Source organism: Elephas maximus, chromosome 16 (genome assembly GCF_024166365.1).
Source record: "Elephas maximus indicus isolate mEleMax1 chromosome 16, mEleMax1 primary haplotype, whole genome shotgun sequence".
NCBI classification, from domain to species: domain Eukaryota; kingdom Metazoa; phylum Chordata; class Mammalia; order Proboscidea; family Elephantidae; genus Elephas; species Elephas maximus.
The window spans coordinates 71,952,125-71,968,441 of record NC_064834.1 but is presented as its reverse complement, the minus strand read 5'-3'; the positions used below and the strand labels follow the sequence as shown (position 1 = coordinate 71,968,441).

The 16,317-nt window shown below is 48.2% G+C and overlaps 1 protein-coding gene across 10 annotated transcripts in view; it reads left to right on the top strand.

The window, feature by feature from the left end:
* FGFR2 (fibroblast growth factor receptor 2) overlaps positions 1-16,317 on the top strand; it is a 119,187-nt gene that overhangs the window by 17,666 nt on the left and 85,204 nt on the right. For 5 of the 10 annotated variants that reach the window (XM_049854697.1, XM_049854695.1, XM_049854696.1 and 2 more), the window contains exons 3-4: positions 13,094-13,360; positions 14,220-14,297. The exons of 3 other annotated variants lie outside the window; for them this stretch is intronic. In XM_049854697.1, coding sequence (XP_049710654.1) covers positions 13,094-13,360; positions 14,220-14,297 — 345 coding nt within the window. The remainder of the gene's footprint in view (positions 1-13,093; positions 13,361-14,219; positions 14,298-16,317) is intronic. 2 more of the 10 variants (XM_049854700.1, XM_049854699.1) reach the window with 1 other exon arrangement.

Here is a 16,317-nt window from a genome sequence, read left to right as displayed (position 1 = left end):
GCCCAGCGAGGTCACTCGGATCCAGCTGCTAGCTGAGGCTCCTGGGACCACGAGGAGCCCAGCTTAGCCAGGCCCCACCTCGCTGTACTGGAACAGCCAGATCAAACCCATTCAAATGAGCAGGCCATCTGTTTACAGCTCCAGCTGCTGTACCTTCCTTTGCAATTAGATGGGATGCCACAGAGAGGACCAGTCCCGGACTCATCTGCAGCCTCAGAGCTGCTGTGGAAGTGGGGTCCCGCCGCGAGAAGAAGGGCCGAGCCCCTTAAGTAAACTTGCTCAACAATACCCCCAGAAGGTCTGGAGTTGAACTAGCTGAAAGCAGCCTTGCCCTGGGGGAGTAACTCTTAACCTCCCCGCACCCCCTTTCTTTTGTAGCTGGGGCCACTTTAAAAGTATTCATTTATTTAGAAAGTACTTGCTGAGGCTTGTTCTAATACAGTATGTGTGTTAGAGTAGGACTGTGGTCCACGGGGCTTGCTTGGTTGTAATCTTCACGGAAGCAGATCGCCAGACCTTTCATCCATGGGGCTGCTGGGTGGGTTTGAACTGCCAACTTTAGGTTAGTAGTTTAGTGCAAACTGCACCACCCAGGGGCCTTTCTGTGGCAGAAGCAGGTCTTACACTCTTGTCCTTGGACACTAGATCTGAGCTTCTCACAATGTGGTCCTGGGCTAGCACCACTGCATTTCCTGGGAGTCTGTGGGAAATACAGAATCGCTACCCCACGCCAAGCCGGCTGACCCCAAATCTTCAGAAATGGGGCCCAGGAAGCTGCATTTTAACAAACTCCCCAATGGGTCTTTATGCTCAGTTAAGTCTGAGAAGCACTGTGCGCTGTTGTCCCCCCTTCAGGAAACTCTTGGTTGGCAAGGGTAGATGGGGGAAGCTGGCTGTATTTGGCTGTGTATACACGGGATGGATGGAGAAAGGCTCTGGTGTCCTGGGGATGAGAGCAATGCAGTCTGTCTTAATGGGCATCACAGGGTTTCACAGAGGAGATGACGTTTGAGCTGGGCTTTGAAGGCTGAATAGGAGCCTGCCAGGCAGAGGGAACAGTGCCTTTGTGCACAGGTGTGCCTAGGGGTGAAGGAGAAGGGTGGAGAGAGATCTGGAACCTGGAGCAACCAACACCCTCATGCAGATGATATAGCCTTTGGGCTTTACTGTGTTAGAATTATGGCGTGCCCTTTTCTTTTTCAAACCGGAGGTCCAATATGCTTTTTAGAAGATCATTCTGGCGCCCCGTGGTGGATACATGAGAGGAGGGCATGGGTGATGGGCTACGGGCAGCGGTCTTTTGGAGAGAAGAAGGAGGAGGCCTGGAGTGGACCTGGGGGGAGTGAAATCTTGCCCTTGCTTTCTTTCAGAGATGGAGTTAAGAGGTGAGGGGGTTGGATGAGAGACAAGAGGGAGAAGAGGGGCTTTCAGAGCTGACTTGGAGCTTGGGTTGCCGTTTACCTGGACAACTCTAGTCAGCAGGAGGCAGAGGAGGCGTGGAAGGGGAGAGGGGAGAGCAGGCTGAAGGTTACATGTTTGTTTGGAGAGGAACTCTGTAGACATCCAGGTAATAAGGTGTTCCCTCAGGCAGGTAGAAATAAGCACCTGCAAGCAGGGATTTGAGTGCTGTCCATTGATCGGCATGGAGGGGGTGGAGAAAGCTGCAGGGATAGAGGAGATCAGAATGAAGAGAAAGAACCAGAAGAGCCAGGGTGGAATTCTGAGCATGTCCGTGGATTCAGGAGGGATGGAGAAGGAGAGGGTTCCTAGAAGGGCAGGAAGACCTTCAAAACATGTTCCTGTTCTTAAGAAGTGCCTTCTATATAAGGCTAAGTAACCCACACGGCAATGGAAAACAGAACAATACTGTAGATAAGCACTAAGCTGGGTTAGGGGGTTCCAGAACTATAATGGAAGGCTTCCCTCCTCTTCTCTAATATCCACCCCATCCTTTCACATCGAAAGGATCTGGTCAAGTGGCTTTTCTTTCTTTTTGCCTTCGCTTACTGCGGCCGAGCAGCAATGATTTCAGCCGAAAGGCCTTTCTTCTGGCTGATATATTTCAAGTCCTTACTAAGTGCCAGGCATTGCGCTAGGTGCTGTCTGTGGGCTGGCTTATTTATCACTGTTCCTGGCTTGCAGGTCCCACAATGCGTAAGTGGCAGAGTTGGGACTGGAGTCTGTTCAAAGTCTGAGTTTTTAACATCTTCAGTCTCGCCTTTTCCGAAGAATCAGCAGATGGGGATCAAGAATGAGACTGTGGTCTCAACTCTGAGGAAGTGAAGGGCCCAGGGTATTGTCTGTGAATTGAAACAACATTTGATAAGAGAGATGGTTTGCCACTTTCTAAAATGAAGAGGGCTTCCTTGGGGCCCGGTGCTTTAGTCGGGACTCGAGGGGACAGAAATGTTTCTGGGGGAGAGGATTAGGTTTTCAAAACCAGATGTGACATGTGTTCATTTTACAAGGCTGCTGTTGTGTTGATAAAGCTCTGGCAAATCCTGTTCATCCCATCACCCTTACTGCTTCAGAAGGTACAGAGAATACACAACCTTGGTCCTTCCTGCTGTGCAAGGGAGAGATTTCCTGGTGGTCTTTGGACACCAGGGTCAGCTTTTTTGTAACTTGATAGTCCCTAAAATACGGTGCCTGGAGAAGCCCTGAAGATGTTCAGAAGTGCCAGCTTCCTTGGCCATGCCTGGCAAGTGTGTTTCTGGAAGGCAGAGACTCTGGGCCTCAAGATGACTTGGGTGCACCATAAGGCTTAGATTGACTGGGCTGTGTACGCAGACTCCTCACTGTACACATGGGCCGTGTACACAGACTCCTCATTGTACTCCCAAGCCAGGGGAGTGCGAGGTACTTTGACGTAATTTGTAGTGGAAGTGTCTACTTCCTGGGCACTATATGATCTAAAGGCCTGTCTGTTTGGGAAATACTTTTCGAATGAGAGCTCAGATTTGAAGTTCTTGCTCAAGCAAAGCAGCTGATATCTGAGGTTTTTATACACGCAGTACCGATTGAGTACCTGTGTCCTAGGTGTCTGGTGGAAATTTTGGTCTGGGGAGTGTTAGGGTTTGGTGCAAGCATTATGACCAGAGGAGTCCCTTGGTGGTACAAATGGTTAAGCACTCAGCTACTAGCTGAAAGGTTTGCACCTTGGAAGACAGGCCTGGCGATCTGCTCCCAGAGCCTTGAAAACCCTGTGGGTCAGTTCTCCTATAACACATGGGGACACCATGAGTTAGAATTGAATCCGCAACAACTAATGGCAGATAACTACCAGAGGGAAAACCTTCTCTTCATGCCTCACTGTTGGAGAACCCTGTAATTAACAGCCTTTAATGTTGGGACTGCAAGGGAGAGCAGATGTTGATGACACGGGGGCTGAATATTTCCCCTTTTGGTCCAAGTATCATGTGATAATAATGATTAACTCTTTAGTGTGTCTATTCTTAGGTACTTTACTGTCTTTACATTTTTATTTTCTCACAAGCGACAGCATGGTTTGTTTTCCAACTTGGGGAGCAGTTCACTGAGTTTCTCAAAGACAAACCTAAATTATATGAAGGCTGTGCCTAAGTATATAATATTTAATGGTTACCATATTGGGAACGTTAGCCACTGTCTCATTAGATCGTGAGGAACGTGAGCTAGTCTAGAGCTTCTGGAACAGTCAAGCTTCCGTAGCAGAGGTAGCTATTAGTGGTTGTTACCAGCCAGCGCCCATGATACTGGCAAGGAGCATCTAAGTCCTAACGTGTGTCTACAAGACACCCCGACAGCCGCTCGGAAAGAGAAAACTGTAGCCTTTCAGCCAGCTTTTGGATTTATTTTCTATTGCTTTGACTTCTTTTGTCCCTCATGTGTGCTGACAGTATTTCTTGAGCTAGAGGACCTTCATTTTTATATTCTGCAGAGGGTTGGTCCCACCTGCCCCCACCCCTTTCAAGGACAAGTAGTGCCTATGCCTTATAAGGCCGCCTTTGGATGGCAGGATTTTTGTCTTCCTACAAGTCAGCTCTTGTAAAGGGGAAGCTGTACAGATCTTTGAGGATGTCTGAACCGGAACAGCTAGCCCGGCCTGGCTGATGCTGCCGCCCTCATTGTGTGTGCGCGAGCCCTTAGGGTACGGCGAGCACAGTGGGGCCTCAGGTAGGACCCTGGTGCCTTGTATCTCTGGGTTGATAAGGTCTGATGCCAGCTAGAATGAGACTGGGCCAGAGACAAAGGGAGGTTCCACTCTCCCAAACCCCCATGTCGTCACCCACACTGTGGGGTACTAGAAATCTGTGCTGCAGATGCCAGGGGTCTGTGTTCGAACGCCCTCCCATTCGAGCTTGTAAAACATTCTTCAGAAGTGCTGTGTGTGTGAGGGGTTCTGCCTTCTTTTCCTTTGGACAGAATATCTGATATCGGCCAGTTAACACTTCTTACCAGGACTCTGGAGTGGCCACTACCAAAAAAAAAAAAAAAAAAACCAGTTGTCGTTGAGTTGATTCTGACTCACGGCAACCCAGTGTGTGTCAGAGCAGAACTGCGCTCCACAGGATTTTCAAAGGCTGATTTTTCAGAAGTAGATCGCCAGGCCTTTCTTTTGAGCCAGCACCCCTGGGTAGACTTGAACCTTCATCCTTTTGGTTAGCAGCTGAGCGTGTGAACTGTGTGCACCACCCAGGGGCTCTGAGTAGCCGCTATGGGACTCCATACAGATGAGGAGGACAAGCAGAGGCCGATCAGAGTGGACAGGAGCTGCCACCACTTCCTTGCCTTGTGTTTCCGATACTGTGACATTGCAGTGACATTTGCAGCTCAATGCTGCGGGTGTCTTCTGTCAAGACACTTGACAGTCCCACATCAGTGGTATCTATTCCACTCAAACAGCGTGGCTGAATGTCGGCGAGGGCACCAGGGAACCAAAACTATTTCACTACTCTTAAGGAGCCTTGGTGGCACAGTGGTTAAAGTGCTTGGCTGCTAACGGAACCCACCAGCTGCTCTGTGAGAGAAGAGACCTGGCAATCTGCTCCTGCAAAGATTTCAGCCTAGGAAGCCCTACGAGGCAGCTCTGCTCTTTCCAATAAGGTCGTCCTTTGTCAGAACGGACTGGACGGCAAAGGCTTTTTTTTCCCGCTACTCTGGCCACAAGGCCTTCTGTTATGGTCCCCCAGGATCCCGGAGCTGTGCCGAGAGGTTCAGGCTCATCCCTGCAGCCCACACCCACCTCACAGCCCTGCCTGCTCTTCCCTCTCCTCTCCATGACCCCTCTCCCCCTCCCATCTTACTCTTTCCCCTCCTCTTCTTTCCCTCCCCACCTTTCTTCCTTCTCTCCCCGCTTCTGCTTCCCCTCTCTCTTTCCTTCTCTCCTGTCTCCCCTCCCTCTCTTCCTGAGGGATCTGTTCAGAGATTTCTTTCTCTCCATCTTCCACTTTCTAGAGGAACCTGTTTAGGGATTGGGACACCCTGACTTTCTGAGAAGGAGAAGCTCAACTGAGCGGCCTTCTGTGGGTGACCCCTGCATTCTTGACACTGGAGCTCCATTTTCTTGGCTGTGATAATCTCGGCATTTGAAAAGTCTGTCCTGGGAAAGCTGCTGAGAGGACCTCATTTGCCAACTGTGCCGTTGATGGTGTCCCATTGGCAGCAGTGGCTCTTTTCTTCCCAACCCGTGTAACTCTGTCGTCCGTTCCCCAGGAAGTGATCGGGCAGGGGAAGATTTCAGATTTCCCATCTGTTCTGTTTGCATTTGGGTGCCATTTCAAAAACCACACAAGAAAGGTTTATAGGCAAACATTATAAAAAGTGACAGCCTCAAGTGCTGCTATCGATGGGTTGGCAACAGTTGGTGTTACCTGAAATAGCTTACTGTTTGGACCCTCCTTCATGATTTCATGTCTCAAGACAGCCCTCCTGACGGCATAGGTGAGGAATAATTCAGCTGGACGTGGACAATGCATCTTTTTCTGACTTTTACACACCTTCCCCTCCCTCTGCCTGGGGCTCCTTTCACATGCAAAGAATTTTCCCCTTTGTTTATTTACAGAGAGGTAGACTCATTATGCAGCTGGTAGTTAGGGACATCCCTGTGATGTCACTCTGAGAGGTCATGACCTCTGCCACATTTGCGGAGTGACTTGGAAAGAGCCAGGTAGTTTCTGCCTCAGTTTCCTTCTCTCCCCAGTCGGAGGCCCCTTCCTTCTAAATTCCTCTCAGCTCCCAACACCCACCTGAGGGCAGGGACGACACGCAGACCATTGAGCAGTTGGTGGCTTCAGTGGTAGAATCTCTCCTCCCGTGCAGGAGACCTGGGTTCGATTCACAGACAGTGCACCTCATGGGTAGCCACTGGCTGGCTGTCTGTCTCTGGAGGCTGGCGTCTTGCTGTGATGCTGAACAGATTCCAGCAGAGCTTCTAAGCTACAACAGAAGAGGAAGAAAGGCTTGGTGATCTACATCTAAAAATCAGCCAGTGAAAACCCTGCGGATCACAGCTTCCCGGTCTGCACCTGATCATGGGGATGGTGCAGGACAGGGCAGGACATTGCCATGAGTGTGTGGAGGAGCTATGCCATGGCAGCTAGCAACAACAAAGGGAGCAGTTGGCTGTTGGTACTCATACCGTTCACACCTTGACTAGCTGTAGAAGTGCCCATTTCTGTTTTTTTAAATATCAGAGTAGTCAGCTCTGTGATAATGCGCTGCTGGCTCTTCTCAAGTGTTTGAAACTTCTGGAGAAAGTTAAATTGATGATACCAAATCTGCACAAGGAGCTCTGGTGGCGCAGTGGGTGAGTACTCGGCTGCTAACCGAAAGATTGGCAGTTCAAACCCACCAGTCGCTCCGAGGGAGAAAGATGCTTCCGTAGAGATTACAGCCTTGGAATCCCTATGGGCAGTTCTGTTCTGCCCTAAAGAGTTGCTATGAGTTGGAATCGCTGACTCGATGGCATCAATAAACATCCACACAGCAAGGCCGTCCACACTGACCATGCGGCCACACCAGGTAGAGACAAGTGTGTCGAGTCCTCCCAGAAACTCAGCTCATCACCTTGTTTGTTTAGCAGTTGTAGGTAACAGTGACAAAGACTGCCAGACATGCGTGTGTGTTTGCTCCAGCTGTCTTGCTTTTTTTAGACTTTTAGTTGATGTTATGAAAAATTGGTGGAAACGTTTTCTGTCTGTGGAAGCATCTGCAAGAGACTTTGGTGCACAGCAAAGCAGCTTCTGGAACCTTCCCTCCATTGTGTTTTTGCAAGAAGAGACAAGGAAAACGTTGATGGGCTGTGCGCTCCGCGTGGCTCTTTACCCCTTCTGTGTAGGGAAGGTTAAAAGCGTGCCATAGCACCAGAAAAAAATCCAGGAAATGTTACTATTACTATAAAAGGTATTGTTTGAATTTCCCAGGGAACACTTCACCCTGTGTCAACGGTCATATTTTACAGAGCAAGCAGTGCGGTGTGGTGCAGCCCAGAGGGAGGGACTGGCCTGTGTCAGTGAAGGTGATCAAAGTGAGAAAGGCACAGCCAGGTATCACAGATGCAGCCTCGGTGATGTCACGGGGATTAGGAAATGGTCTCGGCTCTGTGGAATAAGTATAGCTGGGGGAGATGTGCACAGAGGCCTGGGGAGCAGGGGTTTGCAGGGAGCAGGCAGTGAGGTCACCTGGGGTGTTCAAACACACAAGAGAAGTAAAAGCCCCTAAGAAAACAAACCAGCAGGAGCTGGCTTGCCTCCCTCAAGCCAGCTGATGGGATTTCAGGCTAAGCTTTACCCGTGTTCTTGGCACCCTGGCCTGCGACATCATTGCTGTGCTCCTTGTCAGCAGGAACCCACAAGCTGGGTCACTGGAGCTGCCGGATGGCCTGGGAGGTGATGGGTTTGGCACTCCACCCAGGGTGTGTCACCTCCACCTGCCTCCTCTCACGTCCTTCTCTTCTCAGTGTTGCTTCTCCCCAGCCTCTTCTCTTTTGCTTTAATATTTTTGTTAATATGTTGGAAGTGTTTGTTGAACAGTTAAACCAAACCAAGTCCACTGCCGTTGAACCGATTCTGACTCATAGCAACCCTATAAGACAGAGTAGAACAGCCCCATAGGGTTTTGAAGGCTGTAAATCTTTACAGAAGCTGAGTGCCACATCTTTCTCCCGTGGAGCGGCTGGTGGGCTCGAACCGCCGACCTTTCACTTAGCAGCTGAGCACTTTAATCACGGAGACACCAGGACTCCTATTGAACAGTTAAAGAGTGTAAAATCACAACAAAAAGTAAAACAATTCACACAAAACAATTGAAAAAATAAATTGCTGGTGAAAATTGTGGGATTTCCTGTAACACATGGCAGTGTTGATTATAGGTGGATGGCTTGTTACTGATGAAATTCGAGAAACTTGAATATAATGTTGACTCCTTCTCCTCTTCTTTCTTCTTTCACTTGAACCTTTCTTTTGCTTTTTGTTTGCCCACTCTCCTTTCTCCCTAAGATGTGTTTGAAGTCTTCCTGGGATACCCAGGGATATTGTTGGAGTTCATCAAAGACACTGATGACCCCCAAGATGGGCCTTTAGGGAAAGATTCTTTTGAGGAGAGGAGGAGAGATTGTGTGCTTTTTGAATTCACCATGGCAGGAGTTACTGGTTTAAGACCGAATTCACTTTATGGATGAACATTTTTACCTTGTTGGTGTGTTTGGGGGAGTCATTTTACTATCCTTGAACCTTATCATCTCACTGGAAACCTAGATGACGACTTTGACCTAGTTTTACTAGAAATAAAAACCATTTTTTGTTCCATCAAGTCATGTCAGTGGTCCACTGAGATGGGAGCCCATCAGTAATAACATTTTGCACCCAGAGATACAAATCTAGATATGCCATGATCACCCTCTGAAAATGTGTGCCTGGATGGTACAAACGGTAAACACGCTTAGCTACGAACCCAAAAGTTGGGAGTTCAGATCACCCAGAAACATGTTGAAAGAAAGACCTGGTGATCTACTTCTGAAAATAAAAAATCATTTGTTGAAAACCTTATAGAGCACGGTCCTACTCTGACACGCATGGTGTTGCCAGGAGTTGGCACTGACTCAACAACGCCTGGTTTATCCTCAGAAAATAGGTGCTTAAGATCATGGTGAGCACCCTCAGCCTTGGTAATCACAGTGATAGTGACTGTCATTGGCCCAGTGTAGAGAATAGAAAAAACAAAAAAAAAAATTTTTTTTTTTCTATTCTCGTTGGAAGGTCAAAACCAAAAACCAAACCCGTTGCTGTTGAGTTGATTCTGACCCATAGGGATCCTATAGGACAGAGTAGAACTGCTCTACGGGGTTTCCAAGGAGCAGCTGGTGGATTTGAACTGCCAGTCTTTTGGTTAGCAGCTGAGGTCTTCACAACTTGGAAGGTCAGGTTCATATTTATTGACTCACTGGATCATCGCAAACCACGCCCTGTCATTTGTGTATTCTTGTTCTTCATTAGATAAGGAACCTGAGGTGGAAACATTGAACGGGAAAGGAGTAGAGTTGGAACTTAGGGCTTCCTCCTCCTCCCACCTGGGGTAAAAAAAAAAAAAAAAAAATTATTCAATATCTCCTGTGTGCCCAGCCCTGAAGATGTGGTCCCTGCCCCTGAGGCCTCACTGTACTGTGTTCATCCTTCTACACCCGACAGGTGGCGCTATCTTTGGGTGCCATTGGTGCAGCATCCCAAGCACCCTAGGTTTCTGTAAGACTTTGTGGTTTGCCTTTTTCAGGTGAAGGAAGGGATTCCCAGTGAAAACAATTTGCTTTAAAAAAGAGAAATCGTAACTCTGTCTTTGCCAGGAGAGATTTTTCTGCATCACAATTGCAAATGCTTTGCTTATCTTTTTTTTTTGAACAGTCTGAGAGCATTCCTCAGCATCCATTAAATAGGGACATGACTTCTCCTTATCTGTGGGCCGAGAGAAGCCCTTTGCTGTGTGGGTCCCCTTCTCCTCTTGAAGGGAGGGAAGTTTTGCTCTGTATGGCCAGCTGCTTGTCTGTCAGTAATGTCCTGACGACCAGCGCTGGCTCATAGGAAAGCAGATTGCATAGCGTTCTTGGTGACTTGCTGACTGGTGCGACATGGTCATGATAAATATTGATTATTTTATGACCAAGACTAATCCAATGTAAATTCATTCCCACGTTTTTGGGTGCTGTTTCAGTAATTAGTTGTTGGAGACGTGGGACCCAAATGACCTCTGACCCTTGGTTTCACCAGCTGTAAAAGGGATTGAACCCAGTGGCCTGTAGGCTCTTTAAATTTTGATGTATGAATCTGTGACTCTAAGACCCTGGAACTGGGAGATGATCAGAAATTTGGGGCCAACTGGAATTCCTTTTCCTCCCTCCTTTCCGTCCCTTCTTTCCCGTGTTTCTTTTCTTCTCCCTTCTCTGCTCAGGATCCAGAGTTCAACGTATTTCAATTAGCAGTTCAGTTCAGCTGCATTATGGTTTCGTGAGCCCTTGGAGACCCGGCCTGAGAACCTTTCAACTAAATTTCTAGCAACACCTTTCCAACATTGACTCCGTTCTTCATGTCTCCGCTCAAATGGCTGCTCTTCAGAGGCCTTCTCTGATCATCCTGTACAACATGGGTGGCAAACTTTCTGTAAAGGATACCAGACGGTAAATATTTTAAGCTTTGAAGGCCATACGGTCTCTGTCGCAACTGTGCAAAAACAGTCATAGACCATACGTCAATGAACGAGCCATGGCTGTGTTCCAATAAAACTTTGTTTACAGAAACAGGTGGCGGCTGGATTGGGCCCGTGGGCCATGGATTGCCAACTCCTGCCACACAGAGAGCACCAGCCCATAAACTATCTCTGTGTGCCCCACTATCTTGCCGCGTTCTTCCTCCTGGCACTTAAGACACCTCTCATACTTTATATTTTCTGTAGATTTCTTTACTGTCTGTCGCCCCACTGTAATGACAGCTCTACAAATACAGGAATCCATCTTGTTCCGTTTGCTTCGCAGCATCTAGAACAAAGCTTGGCCCAAAGTAGGTGTTCATTCAGTAAGCAATTGTTGAATGAGAAAAGCAATGCAGCCTCTTGGGGCCTTCTGTCCTTGTTTGGGTGGGCGTGTTTGTCCACGTTAAATTTGCCTCTGTTTTCTTCCTCTTGTTGTGGTTACCTCATTGTGTTAATGTCCTGAGTCCTCAGTTCAGTTAAAGGCGATTGCATGTCTGGACCTTCTTTGGCTTTCTGTGCCTTTGGGGAGAGGGCTTCTCTGGGAAGCCTGGCCTTCCATGTGCCCCGCTTTCTGCAGAATTGGCTGTTGGTGATGTTGGTGAAGCAGATTCTCATACCAGATGCCCACGCCCTCCCTGTTCCTTCAGCAATGGGACTGACACGTGAAGAGACTTTGTTTCAATCTTGTGGGGAAGATTTGTCCATTTGAATGTGGTCTGGAAAAACAATAGCCTTGTGATGCTGCCCAGATTTGGAGCCAAGCTAGAGATGGGAGGCGTTGTGTTTCCTGGGCCTGGGACTCTGGGTACCATTCATGGTCTCATTGTGAGGAATGAAAGCCCGTTTCATGGGCCCTCGTGGCCAGTGGCTCTGGCTGTTCTCCTAGAAGGCAAGTGATTCCTTCTTACCTCTGTTTGGTGAGGTCTCTGTGGGTTGGATCCCCTTGGGTTCCATGGTTCCCTGTAGACTTGGGGACGGGGATCATGTTTGACATGGTCCACCCTCCATGTGTGGGCCAAGTTGGGCCCTGGGGGTGGGGCACAGAGAGCCACCAGACCTGAGCCTTCCCTCTAGGACGCTGACATCTCAGAGAGACAGGACATGCTCCTAAGAAAAGTGGCTTGTCCCCAGGAGCTGGGAGGAGGGCGGAGTGCAGATGGAGAAGGAGTGGGGTATACGGAGGGAGGTCATATCAAGGAGGCGCTGTTGGATTTGGGTCTCCAAGGACGCACTGGATTTAACTGGGAGGAGTGGCAGGAAGGGGTATCCCCAAAGTAGACAAAGGCACAGGCGGTCTGAGGAGGCTGAGAAAGCCAGCATATGTGTGTGGCGGGGGGCTGATGGGGTTGGGGGGTGGGATCCAGTTCTGTAACATGCGGCAGCGGCTCCTTTCAGGACGTGCCTCAGTGCAGTGGAGTTGTGTTTGCATTTGGTATTAGAGCCTCCAGTCTTTTGCGTCCCACGCAGTTTACCCAGCACGGAATTAACTCTCCAGACTGATGTGGTACTGACCTGAACCCATCCATTCCTGAGAACTCAGATGGCACACAGTGTGTAAAAAACCAAAACAAAACTGTTGCCAAAGCCATTGCCATTGAGTCGATTCCAATTCATAGCGACCCTGTGGAATAGAGTAATCTCTCCAGTCTTTATGGAAGCAGACTGCCACATCTTTCTCCCACGGAGCAGCTGGTGAGTTCAACCCCCCGCCTTTTCGTTAGCAGCCTGGTGCTCAACCACTGTGCCACCAGGGCTCCAACACAGTGTGTGGGGATCAGTTAATTTCTCTTGTGGTCAGGACATATTCTAAGAACCTTGACCTTGTGACAACAGCGCAGATAAATAGACCATTAAGTGTATGTGTGTTCTTGTGTGTACATGTGTTCATGTACATATGTGTATACAGGCATGTATGTGTGTCTGTGAGAGACCCAGTCATGTTGAATGAAAAAAATTGTTAAATGCAATGTTTTTACAAATAAAAAGTGCTGCAGTATAGAATTCTGGGTGTTACAGTGTGAGCCGGCTTTGCATTGGTGGGTGATCAACTTAAAAGTTTGCCTGTAGTGCGTCCTTCCAAGCTGGGTTGTGGTGTGTTTTTAAAGCTGTGCTGTATGTGGCTACGAAGGCGGGGTAGCTTTTGCTTGGTGCTTCTCCCAGGTTGATGTTTCAGACACTTGCTCAGTCTCCTCTCCACATAAGGCACCTTCCTGGCTTCATGGGGCATGGGGGAGAGACGGACACCTGCTGGGGCCATTTGCAAAAACAAGAGCTGCCTCTCCTGGGAATCAATGGGCCTCCACTGACCTTTGTTGGACTTTCTCTCCTTCTCCTCCTTCCCATCTGTCTCCATCTTCTCTCTCCCACCTTTCTGCAGAGCCGCCAACCAAATACCAAATCTCTCAACCAGAAGTGTACGTGGCCACGCCAGGGGAGTCGCTAGAGTTGGGCTGCCTGTTGAAAGATGCCGCCATGATCAGTTGGACTAAGGATGGGGTACATTTGGGGCCCAACAATAGGACAGTGCTTATTGGGGAGTACTTGCAGATAAAAGGCGCCACGCCTAGAGACTCCGGCCTGTATGCTTGTACTGCTGCTAGGAGTGTAGACAGTGAGACCTTGTACTTCATGGTCAATGTCACAGGTGAGTGGGCCTGGGAGCCCTTGGCTCTCCCTTCTCTGTAGCTGTTTTGTGGGTAAAAATTTGATTGTACCATTGAAATCGTACTGACATCTGCTAATCGGATGCCAGGCACACAGCTTCATAGCTTGTTACTGACCTGGGTTTGAAGGTCTTCCCTGAGACCCCTGGTACACACAGGACACTGGTCATTAAGAATGACAGAGTTCTTGTGTGTAAAATAATGATTTTCTTTTTTTAATAGAGTAAAAACGCACCCCTCGCCCCATACCACTGGTATCCTTGGCATATAGATTACAGGATTGCAAATTGGGTGCTCAAGAGTTCTGATTTCTTTGGTGAAAATTGGAGTTTCTCTCCTTGATTTTTCTTTTGTGTAGGGAGGGGCACCGCATAAGCCCCCTTTGTGGCCAACTTCTCAAGTTTTGCTTTCAGAATATTAGTAAATGGTTCAAAGGCCACACAAGAGCAAAGTTTTGTTAGGGACTGATTCCTTTCTTGAAGGGGACCCCCAAAAACTGAAAGGTTGTGTTGGAAAGAATCTTTAGGTATTACGTAATCACTAAGTTTATCTGGGACTTGAATACTGTTTGAAACTAAAAACCCAGTTGCAGTATATCCAATTTTATAGCATGTTTAAATAACGTGAAAGCAGAAAACATCGGGAATCATAGTACAGGCCAACTGTCATTACGGAGAGAAAATTTAAGCCATTAAAACGTCTTAACTAAACACAGCCTCAGACTTGTTGCCTGGGACCCTAAGTTGCTGGATTCACTGTATCCCCAGAAGGCCCCAATTGTACGTAATTGCTACCTCTTGCTTTGCAAACACATCCATGAATATGTTCTTTTGAATACAGATGCAATCTCATCTGGGGATGTTGAGGACGACACAGATGGCTCCGAGGACTTTGTCAGTGAGAACAGTAACAACAAGAGTAAGTAATGCAGGACTCAGAAGGTCTAAGAGGAGAGCCGGTGGGAAGAGCCGCCTCTAGCCTGTCTTCTTGTCGACTCTCCAGCTTGCTCCTGTGTCCTGCACCCTCTCCTGTCCCCACTATCTCTGTCTGACCTTCAAACCTGAGAATAAACCAGTGTCCTGCACACCTTTCTCTCTGTGTTGTTTCTTCTTGTGTCAGTAGCCTCCCTTCCTTCAAAGCAGTTACCACTCCTCTTTCCTGGGTTTCCCTTTTTCCTTTTGGCTTCTCACTATTTGGAGACATAAAAATAGTAGGACTGTATAAGGCCGAGGTTGTCTTTATAACTGATGATGGTGCTTGGCTTAACCAGAAGTTCTCAGTTGGGGATAACTTCCCCCAACCCCTGGGGACATTTGGTAACGTTGCTTCTTAGAACGGAGGTGGGTGCTAGTGGCATCTAGTGGGTAGAGGCCAGGGAGGCTGCTGATAAACATCCTACAGTGCACAGGACAGCCCCCTACAACAAAGCATTATCTGGGTCCAAAATGTCAATAGTGCCATTGTCGGAAAACCCTGACCTTCTAAAACATGGAGCACGTGCTAAGTGGAAATAAGGAAGATTGCCTTCCTTGTCAATGGCTACAGAAAAGGGGCCAGTGAGTGTTGTTTCCTAATTTAAAGGTGTTTAATACTGAGCACTAAACACTTGGTGGGTAAATGGGTGACCGGGGCTCAAACCCTGGTCTACCACTTCTGAGCTGGATGACCTTGGACAAGTCATTTAACCCCTATGCCTCGGTTTCTTCAACTGTAAAATGGGAATAGTAGTATCTCATGGGTAGTTATGAGGCTGAGATGAGTTAATATTTCTACTGTGCTCAGAAGAAAGTGCTTGTGAGTGTTGGTTCAATAAAGAAAAGACAAGGCTAGTTACGTTTGCCAGTGACGTGAAGGGATGGTCCTAATGAGACTGTACATGGGTCATTGGGGTTTTTGTTGAGGTATAGCGTCCGTTTTCTCAAAAGGGTTTTAATAAATTTGAATAAATTTAAACAAGGCCTAAAATAAGACAACTAGTTGTTAAAATAACCAAACTCAATGCTGTCTAGTTGATTCTGACTCATAGTGACCCTGTAGGGCAGAGTAGAACCGCCCACAGGGTTTTCAAGGCTGTAAATCTTTACAGAAGCCAACTGCCACGTCTTTCTCCCACGGAGCAGCTGATGGTTTTGAACCACCAGCCTCTTGGTTAGCAGCCGAGTGCTTTAACCACTGTTCCATCTGGGCTTCTGAAATAGGCACAGAGCTTTTTAAAGGAAGAGAAAATAGATGTTACCAGCACCTGGGATAAATGCATTACTTAAGTGGGGAATTGGATTTGTCCCCAAGTTCCCTAGCAGCTTGGGCAAAAAAGGGGAATATTCTGGTTTCTGCAGTTCCCTGGGCCGGCAGCATCAGCATCATCTGGCCACTTATTAGAAATGAAAATTTTCAAGCTCCAAGCCAGCCCTACTGAATCATAAACTCTGGGGTGATTCTGGTGTATGCCAAAGTTGAGAGCCACCGGCTTAGGGGCTGATGTGTGGAGATCTGTCTTGAGCAGGAGTTTACTGTTAGAGTCTTGCCCATAGAGGGATGGGTAAGCATGCAGAAGGTCTTCCGCTATGACTTGAAGCAACTGTCAGAAGAGGTTGTTGTTATTATTGTTTAATAATAATGCCCTGATATCTCAGAAGATGTTGCTTACTTCTTATTGGTTCTTTGTCGCTGGCAGGGGAGGGGACAACGTTGCGGGTCTGCTCTGGGCCAAGCTCTGCGCGCCATGCTGGGTGCTGGCTCAGTCCATGCCCCCAGAGACTCCGGAAAGTGGGAGAGTAGTTGTCCCTGTTTTACCGATCGGGGAGTGGCGACTTAGTGGCAAAAGCTGGAGCTGCCGTTCAGTCTCAGGCCTGTTCATGCGGAGTCAAGGGGCCCCTCTGCCAAGTCCGAGGCTCACGATGGGGGTGGCGTAAGAATGTGTGTTTAGTTTTCACCTCTA